This window comes from Pteronotus mesoamericanus, unplaced genomic scaffold (assembly GCF_021234165.1).
Source record: "Pteronotus mesoamericanus isolate MK-2021 breed Mesoamerican mustached bat unplaced genomic scaffold, CSHL_Meso_final contig_164, whole genome shotgun sequence".
Lineage (NCBI taxonomy): Eukaryota > Metazoa > Chordata > Mammalia > Chiroptera > Mormoopidae > Pteronotus > Pteronotus mesoamericanus.
Window position 1 is genome coordinate 29,389,552 of NW_026555065.1, and position 26,952 is coordinate 29,416,503.

General features: G+C 39.1%; 1 protein-coding gene across 1 annotated transcript in view; it reads right to left on the reverse strand.

Annotated features, from left to right (window-relative positions):
* FMN1 (formin 1) overlaps positions 1 to 26,952 on the reverse strand; it is a 342,380-nt gene that overhangs the window by 128,691 nt on the left and 186,737 nt on the right. The window contains exon 7 of the mRNA XM_054565622.1: positions 11,330 to 11,417. Coding sequence (XP_054421597.1) covers positions 11,330 to 11,417 — 88 coding nt within the window. The remainder of the gene's footprint in view (positions 1 to 11,329; positions 11,418 to 26,952) is intronic.

The window sequence follows — 26,952 nt, forward strand, 5'->3', positions numbered from 1 at the left end:
ATGTGAGACATTCCAAGTGGAAAAAGCAGATGCAGACAGGAGGATGAAACACGCAGGCAACAGCAGGTAGTTCAATTTTGGCTTAAAGAAAGCATCAATTAAGTGCACTAAGGAGATAAGATTAACACGGTTTGGACCAAGATCTTGTGGGATTCTGAATAACAAAGAGCCTGCCATGCACTTGTTGTACTGTAGGGAAGCATTGAGTAGTTATGAGTGGGGGAGTAAGTTGGATAGAGTTATAGGACATAGGACATGTTAAAGTTTGGAATGACTGGTTTTGAACCTCTTCCAGTGGGCAAAGGTAGCAAAAACCTGAGTCTTGTGGACAGAAAGAGCAAGAACAGAGGACAAAGACGCTAGAGAGCATCTTGGGTGTACCACTCAGCTCTGGGACTGAGGAAAATGAAGTGTAAACCATTCAGAGGCTTTATGCCTAGATTTGGGGGAAGACCGTTGGGCCACCCACAGAAAAAGGCAGAGGAGCCTAGGAGCTGGACATGCCAGCTGATCTTCCCTCCAGGACCTGGGGGAGGAATGGGAGAGAAGAAATGACTGGTAAAGAAAGAAGCAGATGACAGATAAATTTAGGGTCAGCACCAAGAATCCCACTGAGGTTTCTCCTCTTCCATGTAAGGGTCTTAAAAATAATAGTAAAATAAAATTCAAAAGTAGTAGGGGCACTATAAAGAGATCACCTGGTTGAGCACATGAGTTTAAGGAAATTAAATTATTTATATCATTTCTATCCTACAAAGTGGCCAACAGAAGTTAGGTTATTGGCCAAAGGTCTAAAATGTAAAACAGACAAACAAACAAACAAAACTCCAAAGTCCTAGTTCTCCTAGGAGAGCTGTCTTGCATGTACATAATTCTGCCCCCTACTCACCAAAAAGTTAAATTTCTACATAAAGCGAGAATCAATACCAGATAATTCTACTTCCAAAATTCTGGGGCAGTGTATTAAAGATTCGGCTCCTGAAGGCACTTACCATCAAACTTATTAGCATCACAGGAACCCATCTAATTAGTTAACTTATGATTATGATATAGAAAGAAGTCAATCATTGATTAAAACATTTTTGGAATTGCCTCGGATCAGGTAGCTCCCTCCATTTTATACCTTAAAACACACACTCTATTTCTCTTGCTCTGTCTGCCTGCCTCTCTCTCATACAGAGAATCACACACTCAAACACCCATACACACCTTTTATCTTATAAGCTGAATAAGCAAACACCAGCCTGCATAATTCTACAGCACGCCTCAAAGCCCTGATACAGTAATTCCACGTAATCCTAGCTTTTGCTCCCATCTGTACAGGGCTCATTACAGCAACACCCCTGCAGATGGTGCCAGAAAGGTGAAGTGTCAAATCCACAAAGGGGAGACCCCAACAACTCATTGCTACTGCAATATCAATCATTGCTGGTGGTTTTTACTTTTATCTCCCTCTCTCCTTAGTTATTCCCACTCACACTGTCAGTTCAGCTAGAATATTTCACCTACACCTCACAATATGCCGAAAGGAAGTAGACACACGCTGTGAAAAGCTGGTAATTTTATTGGGTTCCTTTACCTTTAAAAATCTGTTACTTGGTCAAGTCTGGTTTCTGGGCTCCTTTTTTGCAGGGAAATTGAGGCAAACATTTTTATGTGGTCCTCTGGTGCCTGCTCTGTACTCCAAGAATTATATACACAAGGATCATTAGAGTAGTGTTTCGCCCATTAAGATATAATAACCGTCAGCAGGGACAAAAAGCAGATCAGTATCACAAATTCAAACTAACAGGCGCACATAAAAACTATGTGCCTGCTTCAGGCACATGCACAGGGTCAGGGACTCACACAATAGGCAAATTCCCTCCCCAGTCTGGAGACAGCTTTGCACTGGACCAGGGTAAGCAGAAAGAACATGCAAGAATTCTCTCAGCCCTGCAGCCATTTTTAACCCTGCACACTTTTCTATCCCGAAGTGAACCACGTCACATAGACAGAGGATGACTGCTTGCTGTCTGAAGGGCATCTATCTGATAAATAAGAGTCAAGCAGTTACTCATGGGAGCTGTTATATTTTTGACTGAAAAAGCACCTTGAAGCAAGAAACACGTGGGATATTAAGAGAGGAAGGCATACTCCTTAGTTGGTTAGATTAGCCAAAGGAAATCTTGTCATCCAAGGTGTGGAAGATGTCACAAGTAGAGAAGCCTAGGTCAGTGTGCCGGCTTTTACTAATGTTGGTTTTAAAAATATGTTCTAAGGGGAAAGTCAAGGAACATATAGCAAGGACTCATGGACAAAACCAAAGGGGAAGAGCTGAGGGAGGGAAGGTGGGAGGGGGCAAGGGAAAGTGGTGGGGGGAAGGCAGAGACAAATGTATTTAAAAAGTAAATAAATTAATTAAAAAAAAAAAATATGCTCTAGCCCAAAGCGAAAGAATGCCGCCAGTCTGATTCCCAGCCAGGGCACTTGCCTGGATTTTTGGCTCAGAGAGGCAACCAATTGATGTTTCTCTCTCCATCAATGTTTCTCACCCTCTCTTTCTTCCTCTCTTCCCCTCTCTCTAAAAATAAATAAATACTTATTTAAAAAAATAAGCTCTATGTAGCCTACTTTATTCTTCTTCATGTTTCCTTAAGTAGTTGACACGATACCTTATACAAAGTGGGATTTTAATAATCATTTGCAAGTGTACTAGATTTATTCTTGGCCCAAGAAAACAAAGATTAATAGGATTGTTTGATGCTATTAATAGAAATTATTTTGTTAATAATTTTAACTTGCAAATAGCCAATATAATACCTAGATGTTTTGTTCCAATTACTACTATTTTCAGGGCTTGATAAATACTCAATTTGTAAGAAAAAGAGAACAGGATATCGAAAGTGAGAGAGAAGGCCTTGCATTTTTAAAACTTTCAGGTAACCCATCCCCCCACACTAATTCCCTTGACTTCTACCAAGGAAAAGGCAAGGATGTGGGGTCATGGGAGGAGGCAGCAGGAGACTCTGAGAGACTAGGAAAGGCAAAGCAGGAACATCTCCCCAAAGCCTCACTTCCCAACAACAAGACCATCGCGAACAGGAAAGACCAAGTTCATGACATAACTGGGCAAGGGGTGAAAAGAAGGAAGGAACATGGAGGTGGATCAGGACAGGAGCATCACAGAACCTGCCCCCACTGAGAACTCTGTAACCACGTCCTTCACAGTGGTCATAGCTCTCGTATAACCTCCCCTCAATATGCCTCGCTTTTTTCCTACTGGCCACTATGTTCCACCTCCAATCGGCAGCAGGCACACCTGTGCAGACACAGTTGTGCCCCAAACTTCACTCTAAGCACAGAGTCGGATAAAATTCTGAGGGCACCAACTATTAAGCAGCTTAAAGGAATCTCTGGCCGCTACACTAGGGGGTGGGGACAGCAGGAAGGTTTTACTGGGGATTAATATGCAATAACTTAATAGCAAGCATTTATTGGGAGCTTTCTGTGTGCCAGGTATGGCTCTGTTTTATATTTCATTGTACAAAGTGGATGTTAGTGCTGTGCCAATTTTTAAAAAAATTTTTTTCTTAATTCCCGCCAAGAACATGTTCATTGATTCTTAGAGAGAGGGGAAAGGAGCAAAGGAGAGAGGGAGAGAGAAAGAAAAAGAGAGAGAGAAACATCAATCAGTTTCCTTCCATATGCATCCCGATCAAGGATCAAACCCACAACCTAGGTATGTGCCCTGACCAGGAATCAAACCAGTGGCCTTTTGGTGTACAGGACAATGCTCCAACCAACTGAGTCACTCTGGCCAAGGTATGTTGTCCCTAGTTTTACTGATGATGGTACTAAGGCACAAAAATCACATGGCTTGATTTTCAAGGCTCAGTTCCATAATCAAATTTACTGGACTATGTATGATATTATACTTCTTTTATCCCTTTATAAGTTTTAGACTATAAATAGTCACTGCCCATAAAATCCTCACCACCTGAAACCTGGTACACACACACACACACACACACACACACACACACACACACACACCCCTCCCCCAGTTAAACCAACCACCCACAACAGTCCTTACTGAAGCCTTGGTAAATAGTATCACGGGCTTTTACATTAATCAGCAGTTTCCCTGTGGGAATCACATACAGCCCCTGCCACAAAAATTTCATTTGTATTTTCTGCACCATTATTTAGTTATCACTAATACTTAATTCAAATATGTTGTTGCAGTTGTGGGATAAAATTATCAATACGCAATCTTTTTAGCTACTTCCAGCTATTCAAAATAATCAGTATTGCAGCTGAAGTCATAGCAAAACAAATTTCTAGAAAAGAGAAATCTGGAACTTGTAGTCATTATCTTAAAATATTATACATTTAAAAAGAAAATAAAATCTAATATAAAGGCTAATTTTCTTAAAAAGATATTAATAATTGCATTTTTACAGCGCATGCCAGAACTGACTAAGAAGGCAAAGGTACAAAGAATAAAGAAACACAAACAAAAATTGCCTCCAGATACATAAAGAATAAGAACTATCTAGGGAATATATTTCACAACCTTATCAACATTGTGTGTCGCATTAATTGATATGGACCTTAATCCAGGCATTGATGGAAACGGGAGGTAAGTGTAAAGAACACAGGGAAGAGGAGCCGGCTGGGAGTCAGAAGGAATGAAAACCCCAAAAGGGACACTTACCTATTCCAAAAACTCAAAATCACTCAATCTTATAAAGAAAAATCCCAACTGTCACCCAAGTCCAGGCATGTACTATAAGCCTGGAGGCGCCCAAAGTGCCATTTTATAGGTGCAATTAAAATTGTACATGGTTCAAACCTCAAAGAAGGGATACGGCATAGAATTCACACCACTTCCCCTCCTTCATCCCCCGATTCTCTGTAGGGCAGTGGAATGAGAAACAGTTTGGGTTAAGCTGCTTCTGTTCTGCCATTAGTTCTGGTTCTTTTAAGCCAAAATTACATTCCAGGCAGATTGGATGGTCTCAGTCAGTGCCTGAAGGTAAAGTACAAAGAAAGGCCACCCTCTGCTTTCTGGCCTCAGCTCTGAGTGAAGGAATGTACAGTGGTTTAAAAAGAGGTGGGCGGAACCCTGCTCCTCAGGTGTTTTAGACACAGTGGGAGGACGAGAGAGGTGGAGAAGGAAAGGGCAGTATTAAAGCTACCGTTTATATTTATCTAAAGATTTTTTTAAATTGAGCTCTGCCAACATTTAAGAAGTTGATTGTCCCTACATCTTCACTCCGTATGTCAGCAATTCATGATCACATGTCACCTTCGGTGGGTAGATGCCTCCATAGGTGGCATCCTCCCTTGTTCTTTTACTTTCAACATAATGTGATGGTAGGGGGGGCAATTAAAAGTTTTCTGATTCTAAAATCTGCTTTTAACTAAATTTGACAAAACAAACAAGTTGGCTTCAAAAGAGTCCTGCAGGGAAGCCCAGATTGAAGATAATCCATCAACAAGAAGAGGACAGAGCCGACACTTTGATTGTAAGTACAAATTTTTCATCAGTCATGGAATGACAAAACCAAGGACACTCGGATCAGATTTGCCAAGACTCGGATCTCCCTCATTTACAAAAGAAGTTATTAAGAGACTGAAATCCAGGTCTAAACCCGCTATTGTCAATAATGAGCCTCACTCTACTTACATATTGAGCCTTGAGGTATTAGCTAATGACGACCCAAAGCCATAAAAATTAGAAAAACATTAAAAATTATTATTAATCTCATTTTAATTCATATTTTCACATATGTTTTATAACATGGATATTCTATCACACATTTACATGATGGACATGTTTTAGAAAACATACCTTGAGAAGCATGCTCTAAACCTTTTTATTGATAGGAGTACACAGTATAAATTTTGGAGACCAACTGCCTTTGAGCATAGGGTCTTTGAGGCTAAAATCACAATGTTCCTCAGGATACTCCTAGAGAATTCATGGTGAATTTCAGGCGTCTGGTCAAATTAATCATATTTTAAACAACGAGCCTAAACCTTGACAGGTATTTCTAGAAATTATTAGGCAAAAGTGAGCAAGGTCTAGCGGGCATTCTCAGATCTGGGGGTCAGACTCTGGGCATATAACTAACTGGCATCCTCTTATATTTTAACTTAAAATTTACATTTTAAACAGAAACAAAGTCTTCAATGCTGCTGAACTTCCAAACTGAGATTCTGGACTGGTAGGAACTAAACTGAAAAATGTCTTATTTTGATGTTAGATTAAATGTTATAAATATAAATTCTGAGTGTACGGGAAATTCCAAATGAATGCCAGGAGGTTTCTGGCACCTCGTCTGTTGCAATGCATGCAGAGGTTTATATCAAGAATAGTCAACAGCAATTTTCCATCTCCCCTGGGAAAAGAATAAGAGAAAATCACTAACGTGGAATGAAAACACTGATTTGCAATCATGCAGGCAGTAACTGTGTCCAAGGATCCCAAAATGCTTTTAAATACAAGTCATCCAGTTTAGTGGATGGAAAACCAGCAAGAAGTAAATCGCTTCTTCAGAGCCTCTCCAGGATCAAGTACAAATGCTGTGGGTATTACGGTCAGTCTCCTTAAACCATTCTTCCTCTGTGACCAAGGTCCTGGCTTTACTCATACAGTGCTTTAAACTTAGTCAGCAAATGGATTTGACTTTCTCCTACAAGATGCCCAACCACATCTTGGGTAGAGAGAGACAGATAAAGGTGGGTACCCTCTGGGGGTGTTGTATCTCTAACCTAGCTCTATCTTTTTAACACCAGGCTAGAATTTTCAGATGCTCGTTGTATGCTTCAGCTTAAATGTCTCCAGTCATCTCAGACTCAAATCATCCAAAACTGAATTGACCTTTCTGCTTCTACCCAAGCCTTTCCTCCTCTATTTCCAGTTTATGTTTTTGGCGTCATTTTACACATTCTTGTTAAGGCCAGAAACCCAACGTACACATAAGACTTCTTCAACCCTGCTTGCATCTGACATGGCTAACTACAGCAATTCTCTCTCCAAATAGCCCTTGTACATGGTGTCCTCCTTTACATTTCTACAGACACAGCCTTAATTCTGGCTTTCATCACTTATCTCAACAATCACAATCCCTTTCTAACAGATTTATCCACTTTCAGACACTTGATGATCATCACCCAGGAGCCAGGCCCCATGCAAGGTGCTAGGGATACGTCAGTGAGCAGTCTCCCTCCTGGAGAGTATGTTCTGGAGATGAACACAAATGAGAACGTAAGTAGATGAACAAATAAAATATTCAGTGCTGTATGGAATAAAAGATAATTAACTTAGGGGGACTTAAATGAGGGGGGATCTGGAAAGGCCTTTTGAGCTGAAACCTAGAAAAGAAAAGGAGCCGGCTATAAAGGGTGGGGTGGAAAAGTATTTTAAACAGAGCATACATGCAGTGCTGTTCACTTAAAATGTGACGTGCCCTCAAAGACTCACAGGAAGGAAAGAACATGGCCCCTTTAAGGAATGGAAGAGGTTAGAGGGCAATGAGGGGGGAAGTAAGCACAGCCAACTGCAGCAGGAGATGCAGCAAGAGATGCTCAAGGAGAAACAAGCTGTGCCCAGAACATGGCAGGCCTGGGAGGCCTGTCTTTTTCAGCCCGAAAGATATATCTGTGCTCAAAATCAGATCACAGACTGCCCATCTTAAATTGTCATTCCCTGTTACTGATGGGATAATGTCCACATTCTATGTGATGAGACTCAGCCCTTTCTGCACAGGATGCTGGCTTGCCATTCTAGCCCTGTGCCCTGAAACAACACTCACACATAATCTATACACCTGAGCTGTACCTCCTTTACACATGCCTTCTTTCCTCTGGAATAGCTTCTCTGTGTGATGACCCTCATTTTACCCTCTAAGATTCATCTGACGTTTTATGGGAGGAGACAGGATATTGCTTTGTTGTTTCATAGATGACTCTATTGTAATCTTGGGCTGCTGTTTACATCTCTCCCACCATCCTGTGAACTCTTGAGAGTGCTAGAGTCTGAATCTTACGTATTGTGGTCATCATGGTGCCTGATACAGAGCTGGCCTTCAAAGCATGTTTACTAAGAGAGGGAGGGAGGGACAGAGGGAGGAAAGGAGAGAAGTTTTGTCCAAATGCACTAATGGAATATATGACATTCAGAGTCCATCTAGTCTAAGGTTTAGTTTATTTTTAAAATAAAGATAGATTTAAAAAAGTTTATTGAGTAACTTTTTATGTATGATACATTAGCCCAATTAGTTGCACACAATGCTTAATTATCAGAGAAATTCTTAGCAAAGAAATGCAACATGGCATAATGGAATAGACACTGGTTCTCTATTTGCAGATTTAAGACTTTGAGGTATAGCCCCCAAATTTCACTTCTTGAATATACACTACAGGCAGTATCTAGTGGGCAGTGGAGAAGTGCCCACTCTACAAATGAGGAAAATAATGTTCCTTTTTAAGAGTTGAACCAGTAAAAACTGTTATCCATCCGTGGAAGAAAACTGTGGGCTGAAATACCCCAAACAATTTTCTAGGTGACCAACCTGTAATCGCAGCAAAAGGCAAAACAGAATTAACAATATATAATGCCAAGCAGAGACAAGTGATAGGGAGCTAATGATGAACATATATGATAAATATTTTCATCGTGACAAAGGAAACACACTGGCTATACAATGTATACATCAGCTCCTTGTGAGTTTCAAAAGTAAGTTAGCGAGCTTGACTTTGTGCAGTGATAAAGACGGACATGTGCCCAGAAGGCTGAAGAACAGCCTCTGAACCATGGTCACTTCACCACGGTTGTCGTGCTGTGCGACCTTGCCTGGCTGCCAGCTGGCCTGCCCCAATCAGGTCTCACTGCAGCCACACCCCCCACATGAAAACAAACGTTTTAGGCCAACGTCAGCACAGGGAGTCCTTTCATCAGGATGACAACACAAGGCCAAGTGCATTCCATTCACAACCAGACATGGACTCAGAATGAAATGTAACTGACATAGCCTGGCTCCTAAGTGACCTTCGGATGCCAGTGTCAGTCAAATGATTCTGAAGAAAAATTAAGCTCAGGTTATATTGCCATATTCATCTGGAATGCATTACTAAATGAAGACATGAAATGGAGCTTAGGAGCCAACTGTGTGGTGGATTACAGAGGTTCCTGAAGCAGGAGAAAACTAAAATGGCGCCCACAGGTCCTAGAAGTCTGTAATGCTGCAGTTGGCATTTCCAATGCTAAAACGTAAGTTCACTTTTGCTACACATAAGCATGTTCTTGTCCAGAGTAGAATATTGGAGACCTCCCTTACCCAACTCACAGTGAACATTCAAGCCAACGAGGCTGGAAATCCATGGGAAAGTTTATGGTCCTGAGTTGGCAGGAACAACTCTTACCCATAGGGCAACCTGATATACTAGAGCAGGACATACCTAAAAAGAACTGAGTAAAGCCTAAGGTGCTGTTGTCAGTGTGAAAACTCATATCCATAGTGCTATACATCATGGTGATGATGAAACTATGCATACTTGGTTTTTATCAGGCTTATGAAGAGTGCTATTTCCTAGGACAAATCTCTGCCTCTGAACCTGAAGAACCACTTTTTAATTGCAATGATTGCATAAAAAATGTTAGTATCCTTGACGTATGACTATAAGCTTCCCTGCTGCTATTTTGTTGTTGTTTTAAAATTTTTCCTTTGTGTAGCATCATCATTTCCTGGTTTGAATTTACCCCAAATTCAATTCTACTAGAAGACCTAACACCTAAAGTTACTAAAGAATTCCTTTCTAATTTCAATAGTGGACCTTTTTAACCATGATCTGCACCTACTTCAAATTAATCACTGCAACATTTTTGGAGGTCTAGTATTCATACTTAAATATTTAGTTCTACTATTAAGCTTAATTATTAAAAATAGACCATTTATTTGAATACTCTGTGACTGTCACCTAATTCAGGATGTTTTCAGTTTTGTGTGGAGTCTTTATTTTTTGCAATAAAGCAAATTTTAAGCCCTTAACAAAGCTCTTTTGAGAGGAAAAGTAGTGTGTGAAAATATTGAAAGTGTCCTTCCATTTACAACCTATGGGAGTCTTCTGATGCAAGCAAAATAAAGCAACTTGGAGGCAACACAGACTGAAACATGAGGGACAGTGTGCTTTGAGAGGGTTTCCACTGTGGTAAGTTCTACTGGAAGTATCTACAACAGATAGTGTTACTACTCAGAAAATATTCAGCAATATGTTGAAGATTTACATTTAACTGATTACTGAGAAAGGGGAGTATTGTTTTCATGCAAGACACAGATGTCAAAAGATAAGATGGTTTGGGTCTTTTTTTTAACAGACTAAGAAAACCATATACACATAAAACTTCCCTCTTCAAATGTCTCATTTCAAACTGAGCCAAAGACAGCAAAATTGAAATAGTGCCATTTGAATAAAAGAAGGGATTAAGAAACAGTGATACAACAAGTGAATAAAGAACAGCGCTTCTCCATAATAGTATCCCAACTAATAAGGAAATGATGGAATTTGTATATTATTATTTTGAAAACATCTAACAAAATAATTAATCTAGGTAAAGATCATTAATGCTAACATCATAAAGAAGTAACCAGATATTATGTAGTTCTTGACAGAATATACAATAGTATCTATGAAGTATTTTCCTCCCATTCAGATTAAGTCTCTAGATCAAACTAACAGTTTGCAGGAACCATAGGCAACAGAAAAACTTAACAAATAAAAAATGGCAATACTATCAGCAAAATCTTGTAGGAAGCTCCACAGGACAAGTGACATGGTTTCTTCAAAAAATTAATTACAAAGGAAAAGATGGATGGTAGAAACCTCTAGATTAAAAGAAACCTAAGAGACACATCAAAGGCAATGCATAAAATTTGTTTGGATCCTCAATCAAACTAACTGTAAACAAAAGGATAAATCAGTGAGTATACAAACAATCAGGGAGATTAGAACTGCATAGTTGATGATATTGAGAAATAACTGTAAATGTTTTTAGTGTATGATAATGGCACTTGAGTTATGCTTGAAAAAATGTCTTTTATCTTTTAGCCATGAACTTACATTTTTAACAGATGAATTATGTCTGAGTTTTGCTTCAGAATAATTTAGTTGGTGTAGAAAGGGTGCTTCATATAAAATAAGAGGGAGCTGATTGTTTTGTATCTGGGTAGTGGGCACATAAGATTCACTACGGCATACTAAATTTTTATATCTTTGAAATCTTTCACAATAAAATGCTGAAAAAGTAAAAGTTGGGGAAAAACTGATGGAGGAAACTTACCCTGCTGGATATCCTTCATTTCTAAATGCAAACTAGATATCAAGATTCCCACAGTTTGAGATCGTTTTCCATCCAGTAACTTGATGATCTGGAATTTAAACAAAAAATCAACACAAGCTGAAATGACCATGCAATTTTTCAGAAGCATATCAAAAACACTGAGTTTTTGAGATACTCCGACTGTTGAACTAAACTGATGCTCTATCATTCTACTTTAATAGCCCTTTACTTTAAAAGTAACTTACCCACAACTATAAATATTTTAGAAAATAAAAAAAAAAAACACCACCCCAAATTCCACCAGGCTAATACAAGCACTAAAATCTTTTTATAATATTTTACCCTATCACTGAAACACTTCTTAACTATGTTTTAATTGCAATATGTGGCAATTGCAAATCTGACTTTTTAACTTATCATAGCCATATTTTTCATGCTTTTCCTTTTTAAGTCACTTCATAGCCTCCATTCTTGGCAGTGTAATCTGCTGAGTAATTTAGGGGACAGATCATTGTGATCCTGATTCAGCAGTTTATCAGTGATATGACCTTGGAAAAGTAACTGTACTGATAGGTATTCAACTTCTTTGTCATGAAGTAGGGATGACTGGATTAGCTTGTATGTTTATTCTAAAAATAAATGACAATATATGTAAAGCACCTATTATAGTTCTTGACAGATTATTTAAGTAAGTTTTGGAGAGTTAGGTTGCTTCATATTTGTGCTATTGTTAATATAAGTAATATAATACTTTGTATAGAAAGCTTTAATTTTAAATTATTTAGAATTGTTCTTTTTAAATAATATACAAGTGTACCAAAACTTTTACAACTTTTTAGATACTCCAAATACCTCACTGACAATTATTTCAATCTTTATGTTGTGTTCCTCTAAACCTAGTAAGCCAAATGAGTTCCTAATGACATAACACACAGTGGTCCTCAAGGGAAGAAGTTACCTTTTCTCTCATGAGGCACGGCTACAAAAATCCATGAGACATGCACTCAAAACATTACCAAATTTTGTGTTTTTAACTTCACTTTCCTGAGTAAAATACAAGCTAAACTAAACAGCTATGCTTCTTCTCCCACCAAAGTACTTATCAATTTACCAGAATATAGTGAAGACAAGATCAAATAGTAACTAACACCTACATATATATTGGTACCAGACTAGCTGAGTTGTTTCCTGGTTGAAGAATAAGAGATACTATGAGTTTGTTCAACCAAGATTGTCTAATCATGCAAACTATCTAATTACATTGACCAATCCTGAATTACTTACTGCCAGCCCTTTGTCTTTCCTTTCTCTGCTCAGAATGGCTACTTTTATGTAACTATCAGAACTAAAATATGGTAAATACCAAGACTTCATCAAGATAAAAGGAAAATCTGATTTTTCAGTCTAACATGCAGTTTAATAATTTCAACATTAGCCTTCGAGAAAGATCCATGGGGGTACTTTAAAAAAAATAAAGAAGGGACTTGGTATTTTCAACTTATTTTTATGGAAGCAAAAGCAGAGGAGGAAGAGATTATGTATATCAAACATTCTGTTTAAAAATGGAACTGCTGGCTTTTTCTTAGAGAACACATTTAAAGTGAAATAATTTTTATTTTATTTTTTTATCTTCACCCAAGGACATTTTTTCATAGCTTTTTTTTCAGAGATAAGAGTAAGGAAGAGAGAGAAACATCAGTGCAAGAGAGAAGCATCAATTGGTTGTTTCCCATATGCACCTGGACTGGGGACCAAACTCACAACCCAAGTATGTGCCCTAACCAGGAATCGGACCAGGGAACTTTCAGGTATGAGATCATGCCCAACCAACTAAGCCACATTGGCCAGGGCTAAAGTGAAATAATTTTTAAAAGTCCAATACAAAATTAAGAAAACCCAATAAGTTTTAAGTAAGTATTCAGTCATGGATTCACTCATTTACCAAATATCTGCTGTGGCACTGCTCTGGAGTCTGGGGATGGAGACATGACAGGCTGATGAAGTCTGTACCCTCATGAAGTATGTTGAGCTTAGTGATTTTTAAAAATTGCTGAAAAGAACCAAAAGGGCAAATAAAACCATCACCTGAATTCACTGCAAAGCAAATTAAAAAAAAACAAAGGTTCTGGAAATTGACTAGATCTATTCTTGAATGACCAGGATAGTGACTGCTACAAGCTTGGCCATGACATACACATTGATGTCAAGGAAATAGGCACAGGAAACAAATTTATGATGACATTACAACTGGGTAGCAAAGATTCCTTCAAACAAACATTCTCCAAGCTATCTAGTTAGATTTCTGAAAACCATGGGTAATGCATTCTACCTAGAAGGAAGACAAATGTTCGTTTTTCTAACAGCTAATTAAAAGCAATAGGAAGGCAACCATAAGAGAACTGAAAGAGAGAGAGATTAAGACTGAGATTGTCTGTCATTAGGAAAACCAAGCAAATCCATCCCCACCTCATTGTTCAGTCAGGCTGAACTGTGGAGAGGATGTCACCACACTCAGGCTTCCTTGAGATCTTGTCTAATGACTTGACACAGCAGGTGTTTAGAACAAAATGGTTTGTTACCTTTAGCTGGACTAAAAACCTGAAATGTGAGGCTGTATCCTAAAAGGGGGGTTAGCAGTGATAAGTCAAAGCATTTGCATTCTCTTCCCTATTTGTGTCAAATTCTCTGTCTACTTCTGACTAGATCTCTAAAAACATACTTCTAAGTTTCCATGCAGTCTTTCTTCAATTGTGAAACGCTACCAAGTTTCTCAAACCCAGCTAAAATGTTAGGAACACAATGGACACTGAATGGATCTGTGCCCTAAACCTTCTTAGTATCTTTTCCCCACGTGGGTTGAAAACACATGAAATTTACCCTATTACAAATTTTTAAATGTACGGTACATTATGCAAAACACTCTGCAACACATTTCTGGAATTTTTTCATCCTGCACAAAAGAAACTCTAGGTCCATTGCCTCCTCCCAGATCATGGAAGCTTTCTGCTTCTTTGAGTTTGACTACTTTAGACACCTCATATACATGGAATTAGGCAGTATTTGTCCTTCTGTGACTGGCTCACTTCACTTAGCGTAATGTCCACGAAATTAATCCATGTTGTAGCATGAGACAGAATTTCTTTCTTAAGGCTGAATAATATTCCATGTGTATGTGTGTGGGGGGCCATGGGGATATATATATATATACACACACACGTATATATATATATATGTGTGTGTGTGTGTGTATATATATATAGTTGTGTATATATATAGTTGTGTGTGTGTGTGTGTGTGTGTGTGTGTATATATATATAGTTGTGTATATATATCTCATTGTCTTTATTCATTCATCTGTCCATGGACGCTTAGGTTATTTCTACTTGGTTATTGTGAATAATGTCTCAATGAACACAGAAATGCAAGTAATCTCTTTGAGATCCTGTTCTCAATTCTTTTGGATAAATATACAGAAGCGGGGGTTGCTAGATCATGTGATAGTCCTATTTTTAATTTTTTGAGGAAACTTCATACTGTTTTTCATAGTGGTTGCACCATTTTACATTCCTACCAACAATGCACAAGAGTTCCAGTTTCTCCAAATCTTCATCACTTGTTTCTCTACACCACTCCCCTGCCCTTTTCACACATGCTGCGAGCCACCTAACATGTGTAAGGTGATAGCTCACTGTGGTTTTGATTTGCTCTCTCCTGATAACTAGTGATGTTGAGCATCTTTTCATGTACATGTTGGCCATTTGTATGACCTCTTTGAAGAAAAATTTATTCAAGTCCTTTGTACATTTTTAAATCAGGGTTTTGTTTGTTTTTATTGTGTTAAGAGTTCAGTACATATTTTGAGATATTACCACCTTATGAGACATATGGTTTGCAATATTTCCTCCCATTCCATAGGCTACCTTTTAACTCTGTTGATTATTACCTTTGCTGTGTAGGAGATTTTAAGTTTGACTAAAAGAGTGACTACCACTTGTCTATCTTTGCTTTGTTGTTTCATGTCCAGGAAATAATTGCCCAGACTAATGTTATAAAGCTTTCCCCCTATGTTTTCTTCTAGAAATTTTATAGTTTTAGATGCTATGTTTAAGTCTATAATCAATTTTGAGTTGATTTTTGTTTATACTGTAAGATAAGGATCCAATTTCATTCTTTTGCAAGTGGACGTACAGTTTTTCCAACATCATTTGTTGAGGAGACCATTCTTTCCTGAGACACTTGTAGTCTTGGCTCCTTTGTTGCAAATCATTTGACCATGTATGTGTGGATTTATATCTGGACTCTCTGTTCTGGTCTGTTCTGTTCTGTACCATTGGTCTATAAGTCTGTATTTATACCAGTACCATGATACTTTGAATACTGTAGCTTGTAATGTTTTGAAGTTAGAAAGTGGAGGACAATATCAAACAAATTAAAAGAAAAAAATGAGAAGGAAAGAGAGGGCTAAAACAACAAAGAGTAGATTATATACATATATATTGTACTTAAACATGTGTGTGTGCTCACATGTGTGCAGTGTTTCATCTTCATAAAAATGGCAAGCAATACATTTTTTCTGCATCTTTCCCCCCCATTCTGCATCTTTTCTTTTCATAAATATATAACTGATATCTTCCATGTCAGTACAGGCAGAGCCTCTTCTAAGTATGATATATAATTTAAGTATTTCTCAATTGATAGACATTTAGAAATTTTCCATATTTTGTCAATTATTAACAAAGTTGCAATGAACAACCACGGAGATACATCCTTAGTCATTTGAGCTTGTATTTTGATAGAACAGATTTATAGAAGTTGTTCAAACAGTATGTCCATTTAAAATCTTAATAAATATTGCCAAATTATTTATAATAAGTAGTATCAATTTACACTCCTACCAAGAATTTGAGAGTGACCGTTTTCCTGTTCCCTCACCCATGGTGGGTATTATACATTTTTAAAATTTTGGCCCACATGATAGGTAAAATTTTTCACTATTCTGCATTTTTAATTATTTAATAGTAAAGTTAAACATTTGGTTATTGGTCACATTCTCTTGTGAATTGTATGCTTTTTGCTGTTTTCCAATTACTACGTCTCTTAAGCTGGTATAGTGCAAAAAGTTTGAATAAGAACATAGGTCATATGATTTTACTCAAATGTGGAATATAAAACTGAAAGCAAAGAGCAAAGGCATAAACAAGAAAAACAAAAAGAAACTCATAGACACAGACCATGGTATGGTGGTTACCAGAGGGAAGTGGGATGGGGAGTAGTAACAAGTAAAGGGGGTCAAATTTTGGGTGGCGGGCACACAGTGCAATATACAGATCATGTATCATAGAAATGTACACCTGAAACCCATATAACATTATTAATCAATGTCACCCTAATAGATTTTTAAAAAGAACATAGCTGAATCACAAGAAGAGATGTACATACAAGATAGTTGTGGATCAGGGGCATTTTCTAAGGGAATGAGAGGGAAGAGAACTACCTTGCACCTCACTGCTAAGTGCTAGATAGCGTGCTCCTTGGCACATGAACGAATCCAAATGGATGGGTGTGAACCGGGGGTAGAGAGCACCACAGCACTGTAAACTTCTGTCCCCTTAGTGTTCGCCCGCACTGTGAACTTCTGAAGTGGTAACACCTCTGCACGCTCAGGGTCCTGTAAAGTGAGTGCAGCCACCTCGCCCCTGTGGCTTTAAAGCAAGGGGCACAGAAAGAAAAGAGCGATTGTTCTGCTAACCCAATACTCCTTTTTGATATCTGTGACCAAATCTCACAACTTGTCACCCAGATATGTACTTAGATCTGAGACACTTTCACAATGGAGTAGTTAGGAAGAAAACATTAAGAAGGGGAAAAAACAACATTGAAGAAAACTGACAGAGAATGAACAAGGAAAAGAAAAAAAGAACAAAAATTCGGAAAGTGGCAGAACAGTTTTTTTAAAAAGATGTTCAATTAGTTTTCAATCAAGAATGATTACATCATTTTTAAAATAATTTTTTAGAATCACAGTGACGTTTCAAATAACCAGATGCAATTTTGGTAGAATCGTCTGTTAACTGAAAATCCTCTTGTTTTTCTTTTATTGCATTACATGAATACCTGGTATGTCAACTTCTAAACAGGCAAAGTGATCTTCAAAAATCTCTCTCTGAAGAGAAAGAACATATGACAAGAAAATAAACTAATACCGTGTATTTATTCTTCCCAAATCCACTAGCTTCTCTAATATATTCTGGGCTTGAAAAAAGTCAAACTCAATCACCTGTATCTTCTATATCCACATTACTCAACAGTGTGGACTGGTTATCATAATGATTATCTGAAAAATTTGTGGAATTCTATGTTGCCTGAGATTATCTGATATGTAACAGCCTGGCCTTTTTATAGGATGAAAATTAACTAATACATTAAAAAAAATAACCACAGTATTTTAAATAGAAAAGTTATATCAAACTATTTATTAATTTAAAAATTTAATTAATCAGCACCAGCCTATTCTTTCAGCATTTTGGTGTTTTTTTCTGGTGCTATATTAACCATTTTTAAACATTGTCTGGCCCAAGTCAAAGGCTCCCGGCAATCTAACAAGGGATACAAATACAACTGAGGAACACAGCTATAAAACAATGGGCCTTCCCTCTGGCTTCCAGCTTTAGCGTGCGGACCTGCCAGGGCCCCTTGGCCAGCTTTGGAAAGTGACTGGCATCATAGTCTGAGGACAGGTTATGAAGAGAAAAGTCAGGAGATCAGCCTCCGATTTCTAGCCCTGCACTGACTCATCATGACATCAATGCTGAAATGCAGTCAGTCCAATTCAACAGCATTCACCAGATGTGGGCTCCTATGTTAGTGTACTGTGAGGGATGCAAAGATTAAAAATAATAATATATATGTATACATGTATATGAATATATATGAGTATGTGTATACATCCTCATTCAATGGGAGCTCAAAGATTAGTTGCAAGGGAAACATAAATAAATCTGATAGAAGGGAGTTATTTACAGGGATTGGCTAACACAAAAAGTTTCTAATTATTCTTAGCTATATGATCCCCCAAAATTCCAGGACTCATTGAAAGGTGGGGTTACGAATAAGATGGCTGTTTCAGGCACAGTCTTCCCCTGATAACCTGAAACATTCCCCACAGTGTTACATTCAGTGCCTTTTTCCTGAAACAAAAAGTCCAGGTCTCACCTTCAGAAAACCTCTCCACAAAAGAGGTCGAAAGATAAATTCTGCAGAACATGAACCCCAAACGACTGTGTAATTCATATCCTGGTTATTCACATGCAAAGGGCTCTATCTGTTCTGCATGGCTGCCAGGGTGAGGGTTCTTCTACCACGGAGACCAGCGGCAGTAGGGGCTTTCCCACTGTGGAAGGCATTGAGGCCGGTCCACCACATTTGTCTACTGGACATTGATAGGAGCCCTGACTTTATTACTCCACAGCTTCATAATATGCACTTCAAATGAATGGGTTTCCTTGAAGCTCCCAACATGACTTCCTTCCATGTGGTTCTGGGATAAAAAGCCCCACTTCAGGCTATTCAAGGAAGATACTTCAGAAAACACTTATGGAAGAGTATGAGTACTTACAAAAGTGCTTACCCAGTGTGTACTCTGGTTGAAGGGGATTTTGGAATCACTTAACCCTTAGCATTGAAGAAACCTACAAATGTTGCCTAACTTATCCTTCTGCCCCTGGGTTGGTCCAGAAGCCCAGATACTTATGGATGGACTTTACTTGAGAAGAATGTTCACGCATTTAAATTTAAAAATTTCTACAGTTACATTTCATACAAGGAACACATATAGAGAGCACATATAGATTTCTATCACCGAACAAAAAAACCCCAGAATCCTACCTCAGCTAATTGTCAACACAACTTAAACTTTCCATGCTATTCTTATCCTATGACTACTCCCAATACCCATTTTTATTCTTCTTTGTCCTCATGTACATATTACGTGATTTGTTTAATCCTCAAAATCATTTTCTAGTATTAAGTAACTTTTGGCACCAAAGCATTTTATTTTGTCTGATTCAAATTCCTCCTGCCTCCATTTCAGTTTTTTTCTGCTCTCTGGGAAGGCAGACAATAGCTGGACTCACCATCTCCAACACAAAGCTCCCTCATAAACCTCAAGACCATCATTTTTTTTCTTTAACAAGAGATGCTTTATATCAAATCCTTAAAAATTAGTTTCTCAGAAGCGTTAGTAAGCTCTCGGTTTATCTTGGTCCTATCTGGAGTAGGCTGAACTTGGCAGCACATGGCCTTCTCCTAGGTATAATTACAGTCTGGAGCAGAATGCAATTTGTGCAGCATTCCACTGACCTACAAGGTGACCTTGTGCCGGGGCAAATTCACAGGTTGCATTAAACCCTATTAGACATGCCTAGTTTAAGGCCAAGCCTTTCCAGACCCCCGCCACATGCTAGGATTAGGGCGTCACACATGCGTACTATTACATCGCCCAAGGAGCTCTCACAATGCCTTCCAGAGCGGGGAAGACAGGCCCGCGCCCCACACTGTCTGGGCCCGCACCTTGAGCCAGGGTACCCAAATTATTATTATTTCTTACATGTGTGGGTTTTTAGAAAAACCTGCCTCTTTGAATAAGAATTAAGACAGAAATGGGAAGAAAGATTTTCTACGCTGGAAAAACCACACCCTGACTACTCAGCTAGAAAAGTCTTGCCAGGCAGACTGAGGAAGAATTCCTGCCAGGTCCAGTGGGACTTTCACATCTACATAAAATCCATATATACGTTCAGCTCTCTGCCTGAGCTTGGGAGACATGGCCAGAAGTAAAAATAAAAATAAACGGTCTGAATAGACCATGAATGCTGGAAGTGTGCTCAGCTGAGTGAGTCAGGCACCGCTACAAAATTAAGATACTCACAGAAGCCACCTTCTTCCAGCGAGCCTTCCCCACCAGAAAGTGAAGATCATTTCTATGCCTACACCTTCAATGGACACCAGACACATTTGAGCCTATCTGTTCTTTGGCTTAGTCCTCACACGTGAATTTTCTCAGTTTCAGTCACAGGGTTTCCATCTCCAACGAAGTCGGTTTTATCATAGAGCCTGGAAACTAGGCACCAGGTCCTCTTAAATACAGCAACATGTATTATCAGCAACGAACTTCTCCTGGCCACTGCAGGCAAATAAGGGCATATTGCTCCCTTTTCTGCCCAAATACCCTCCCCCACCAAAAACAAATAAAGAATTCACACACACGAGCAGATACCTCAAATATCTAAATGCAGAACATTTTCAACTATAGAGAACAAATGAGTAGATTGTTTGCCTCTCTCAGGGAGATTTTACCCCACAGTGGAAAATATACAGAAAGCAGACAATCTGACTCTCCAAAAGAAAGTTCTAAAAAACACTATTTCTATTTTTGTACCTTCAGACTGGCACTATCCTTTGCTTATACTTCATATCAACACTCACTGAATGCCACTACTTGGCAAAACTACAGACTTTAAGAGGCTGGATTAAAGCACATGCGCTGCTGATGACAAGTCAGCCTGTCTTATTAGCAGTGATCCTTTGCCTTTCTAGGTCACTGGTTTGCAAAGGGATTAAGGTGCTCGCATAATGACTGTGGCATTTATCTAGAAGACATTCTGTGGGCTAGGCCGGAAGGCAGGTAAAATCCTGTTAGAGAGGAGATGTCGACTTTGCTGCACCCATCCTAGGGACTACCAGCTCTGATGATCAAGATGATAATTTACCCTGGATACCTCCAAATCATAAATATAAATTAGTATGGGATGTGACTTTGGCTGGATGAGAGAGCAGTATCTTCTGGGGATGAGACATGGTATGTCAAGGGGGCATGTAGGTTTAATTTTACTCCCATTTAATTGTCACCCATCCATAGACTACCGAATTGTAAATTCTTACTTTGTAAGTAATAAAAGTCTAGTTTGGAAAATAGAGTGAGAATTCACCAAAGAAAGGAAATATCATCTTGTATCACACAAGATGATACAAGGCCATGAGGCATGGCAGCCCTTAGATGCAGGCCATGTATATATATATAAATCTAGAGGAAGCAATGGACACAATCCCACCTCAGAGCTGTGGCTATTCCTGTGCCCTTCCTGCCATTCCTAGTGTAGCAGTGACTAGAGATAAGCAACGACTGCTCCCAGCCAGTCCCAGGAGCAAGGGCCAGCTGGAGGCGATGGCAGGACCGGAGTTGGCAGTCATCTTGCTATCTCTCCTTGGAAACATGCAATTACTTTTTGGCAGGTGCTCAGGAAAATCAGTGCTGACTCAGCTTCCTTGTTCCCTTCCCGTGTCCTGCCCCAGCCATTCCTCGGCACCACGCCCAGAGACGCTGGCTGGCCGGCTCCACGGTGCCGTATTATGAGATGTCACCTGACTTGGTACAAACAAGTCCTCGCTGCTGATGGCCATCGTGGCTGGGTATGCTTCTGGGTAGTGGCCCTGTTGACGGCCTGAATAATGCCGTTAAAATAAGCTTTCCACACGCAGCCTGATTATCTGTCCTGCTAAATGTGTCAAGGTGAACTAAGCTTCACTGTTCTGTCAAACTGTTAGGTCTGAATCTCTTCCATGGCCTTATTTTTGGGGACACATAAAATTGCTCATATGAAGTTTACTTTAAGGATTTAGGCTCTTCACCAAGAAATGTGAAAAGGCAAATTGTCACCCTGTCCTGCGTCTGAGAACATATTTGGCATCCCATCCCCTTACAGATGAGACACAAAAACCCTTTTATAGGTTTTCAGGCTAGTGGATTCTGTACAGAAAGTAAATGGAGAGAAGGCCAGAGCAGGTGAAGGCTGTGGCTGGGCAGGGGTAGAGGGTACCGCGGAACGAAGGGGAGTGCGAATATGAGATAATTCTGAGGGGCTTAGAGTTTTTATGTTATGTATGAAACAAACTCCAAAACAAAATCACACGTGTTTTCTCACTGACAAGAGACCTAGGAGAGAATATGACCTATGCATTTATTGCCCCTGTCTTCAGACAAGGCCAAAGTTCCCATCGCATAAAGGTTCAGGTGAAAAATGTCATCCAGCTATTTCTTAGCGCTCAAGATCCCTTAAAGAGTGCTTGCCTGTAACAATCAGGAAACATTTCTAAACCACTGGCAATTTACTTGGTGAGAAGCAACTGGATAGAGGGCTACATAGCAGAAAGAAAACAAAAAGGGAAACAGAAGAACTATGAGAGATCCGACTTATGGTAAGACATAAAAACAAAAACAAAACCCAGGCCAAACTGTCCAAGGCTCTGCTTTTCGAATGGATGGTGTGAATGCTAAGGAAATGAGAGAAACTAGGACCTCTCTTTGGGACAGAAGTTAATCCAATCAGGATAACCCAGAAAACTTCAATTCTGTACATTCAGGTGGCCTCCAGCTATCATGGTTCAACTCTAAGGCCAGAGCTCATTCCGTGTATGTAACTCAACTTTTAACAGCAGGGTACATAATTTATTTATTCTCTGTTTCAGGAGGGATTAGAGTTCAGAGGCTCACCACTCAAGATATATCATAGGTATGATGCCACAGGATGTCTGAGTCATGATTTACTGCTTTTTGGTTTGTTTTGAATTTCTGTATTACAATTCCACTTTCCATTCCTCCTGTTCCAACAATCAATCTGCATGGCTGCCAGTGACTGGCAGAGTGAATGTTTCTTCACTTCCCTTCTCACCCTACTGTACCTAGCATTGAGGAGCAAAGTGAAAGCTTTCTCTTGATCATTCCTAAATTGCACGGGAAACATCTTTACCCTACATACATCGGCATATCATAGGCAAAGCTCTCAGAAAAGTTTGGTAGAGGTACTAGAAAGTTGCCTAATATAGTATAAGGCAATCAAGAATTTGTGGGATGTCCTCTAGAAGTTTCCTGTGTATGCAAATTACAAATGACCTCATTAAAAATACAGGTTCTCATTCACTAAGAATAGGATGGGAGCTGTTTTGGATTGAATTATATTTCCTCTAAAAAAGCTATGTTGAAGTCCTCACCTCTGGGACCTCAGAATGTGACTTTATTTGGAAATAGGGTCATTGCAAATGTAATTAGTTAAGAAGAGGTCATACTGGAGTAGGTGGCCCCTCATCCAATATGACTGGTGTCCTTATAACAAGATGGCCATGTGAAGACAGAGACATGGAGGAAGAGTGCCAAGTGATGATGAAGGCAGAGACTGGAGTTATGTGGCTGCATATCAAGGAATGCCAGAGGTGGCCAGCAAGCCACAAGAAGATAGGAAGAGAAGGATTCCCCTACCAGTTTCATAGGGAGCATGCCTCTACCAATAGCTTGATTTCAGATTTTCAGTCTACAGAACTGTGAGGTAATACACCTCTGTTATTTTTACTTGCCCAGTTTGTTGAGATGGCCCTCAAAAATTAATACAAGGTCTGAGATTCTTGTATGGCTAAAAAGCTATCAGCTGGTACTTTTCCTTTTGGTCTGTAGGCCATACTTTGAGTAGTCAAGTGATCACCAATGTATGTATTATTTTGTTTACTTTCACTGTCACTTAGCACAATGCCTAATATATATGCATGTATGTTTCTATAATCCCTGACTCCCAAAGTCTTTTTGGCTAACTAGCTGAAAATGTTTCCCTTTCTCTATCAATCTCCACAGAGTCTTCTCTTAAAGCTCTATGCTCAGTTGAGCAGGTTGGCTTTCTCATAGAAGGCCAAATCCAGGTACACAGATAACCATATTGCCCTTCTAAGGATTCTAAATAATAAAGTTTATAAGACCTTTGGACTGCCTGTCTTATTTATATAATTTCTCATGTACTGTTAAGACACTGAACCCAATCTTGTATATATTCTTGGTGGCTCAAATAGGGCTTTTCTCTCCAAACTTTAGTGTTAGGCTTTTGGAAAGAACACATGCTAATAATTACTCCAAGCTGTTTAGAGATAATGGACAACAGAAAAGTTATTATCTTCAATGTCATCGCATGTCTTTGATATGATAATCATTGCATTCAAGATATCAGAAATGATGGATGGCCTTTGATTTAGAGCATATCATGATGCAAATTACCTGGCTCTTTCCCACTTTTGCTTAGAAGGTGAAGAGCTTGGGACAGTGGGCACTCCTAGCTTCAGGGCCTCAGGCCACTGGATGGCAAAGTCTGTGACAAATCTCAAAGAGAAACACTTCCTTCTCTAAAGATACCTGAGGCTGCTTTACTGTTTCCTTTTACGGACATACTTCACCTAGAACAACCTCACACAGTCTCACTTTGCAGCCATTGCTGTAACGTGCACTATTTATAACCTAAGTCATTCTACTCTGTTAACTTTCTGGCTAACAACAGTTGACATAAGTAACACACTGCTCTGGTAGACTCACTGAGTTCCTTCCATAAACATAAAACGACGATTCCAGGAAATGTTAGGAAGAAAGGAAAGATGAAAGAGCACTATGCATACATATTTTTAAATTGCTACAAGATTCTGTTACGGCTTAGGGTCTATAACTCAGCACATTTCCCCTATAATTAGTCTTTATCACCCTCCTTACTCTCACAGCACATCCATCACGGAAAGTCAGCACACGTTACATTCTGTACTTAAGTCATCCATGTGAATGGAGTAACAGTGCTCCAAAATACTTACTCAACATCACCCATGAAGAGTGAGCGAGCCCCTTTGCTCATCCTGACTGCAATCATGAATATGTGTGCCCGGAGGTTCTCTCATATGGGTGAGCCACCTACTGATAGTACGAGTGCTACAAACACACTGTAGGAAATTTGCCCAGAGCCACTCAGGTGCCTGACTACTTGTGTCCTTTAATCTCAAAATACATCTCATTCCAGCAAGGATGCACACACCTAATCAATCAAGTTGCAACAAGGCAATAGCCTCTAAGATGTGAAAAGCAAAGTGCCTTTGTGTTTTAGGCTCGCTGAGTAAAGGCGTCTTCATTTCTTTTTCTCCAATAAAATCAACCCAAATTATAAGGCTGAGGATCAGAAACACACAATCTATCTTTAGTGAACTACTAGACTCCTTACATTTCAAAACAGAAAGTATGAAGGCAGAGTAGTTGGAAGGATAGTATGTTTCATGCAAAGTGATGAAAGGACAAACCTAATTGTCTGCAGAGGAAGGCAGAACATTGGACATGTACACATTAGAGGCCTCATGTGCTGGGGAAGGCAAGGGTGACACAGTAGCTAAATAAACGGGGATTATTTAAAAGTTAGTCTATGGTGCAATTAGGTGGCAGGTGTATAATCCTACCTATCATGATCAGGAAGTATAGTTTCTAGAGAAAATCAACCAGACAGACTCGGGACTCGTGGACATCAGGCTCACCATGGGTGGAGTTGAGGTCTTGTGCTAGGAAGATGTAATTATCAAAATTCCACATCCTTTCTAAGCCCCTCTCTCAGAATACTTTCAAGTCAGGATGACACCCCACTCCCCAGCTCCCAGTCAGGTGCCTGGAGAAATTCCATCTGGAAAATGGACCAGTCTAAGAGCAAGGACAAACAGATCCTAGCATTGGCGGGGGCTGGTGTCAATGAAGTGGCTGGCCTGTTACTGTTTGCCTCATGATGAGATCCAGCTCTAGGCAAACCCTGTCCATTCACACTGAGCTTTCTATCCAGGTTTATCACACCCCAATCTTATACATAAAATAGCAGCCAAGGATCACCAACTATTTGAAGAAATCCTCTAACATAAAATACAAAGGTCAAAACAAAAAAAAATTTTTTAAAAAAAGGAACTTGGGAGAAGAAACAGAAAGAAAGTAGTAAGCACAAGAAAATGTAAAGAAACTATAATTTAGAGGCTCAGAAAATTAATTGTATTCTTTTTTAAAAAGTAAATTGAGCTTTTCTAAGTTGAAATATAATTCTGAAATACAAAAATCCTTCTCTGCCAAAATAGGAATTCCATAGTAACTGTCTAAAATTGTAGAAGCAATAGAGAGCAGAAACATAAAAGGGAGACAGCTGAGAGTGCTGACAACTGGTGCCTCTGGGGGTCAAGGTGGGAGTGGGAGGGGGGCAACACAGAATTTTTTTTACTTGTGAAAGCTGTGAAATATCAAAGTAATAGTATATGTACATCTATGCATAATTTAAAGGATGTCAAAAACAAACCATGTACTCATACATCCTTTAAGAAAGTGAGAACTACTGATGCCTTTGAAGGCTACCTTCCTCTTCAATTTTCCTCCAAAGAAACCATTCTTCTGATTTTTTGGTTTATTATTACTTTACATTTAAAAAATATAGTTAGGTCACAAATGTATGATTCCATAAACTTATTTAGTTTTTTGTGTTTTTGATCTTCAGACCACTGGTCGCATTCTTTTGTGACTTTTTTTAACTGAATATGAAGTCGATGAAGCATTAATGTAAATGCATGTGGCCACAGATGATTCCTTTTCTAAGGTGTATAGTATTTTATTTATTGTGTGGTTTTTACCTCAGTCCATTTATCCACTCAAATGATGATGGGAAGATTTTTGTATTATACACAAAGCTTTTCACAAACATTCTTATACGGACCTTTTGTATGAATGTGCAAAAGTTTGAACAGACAGTGTATACATG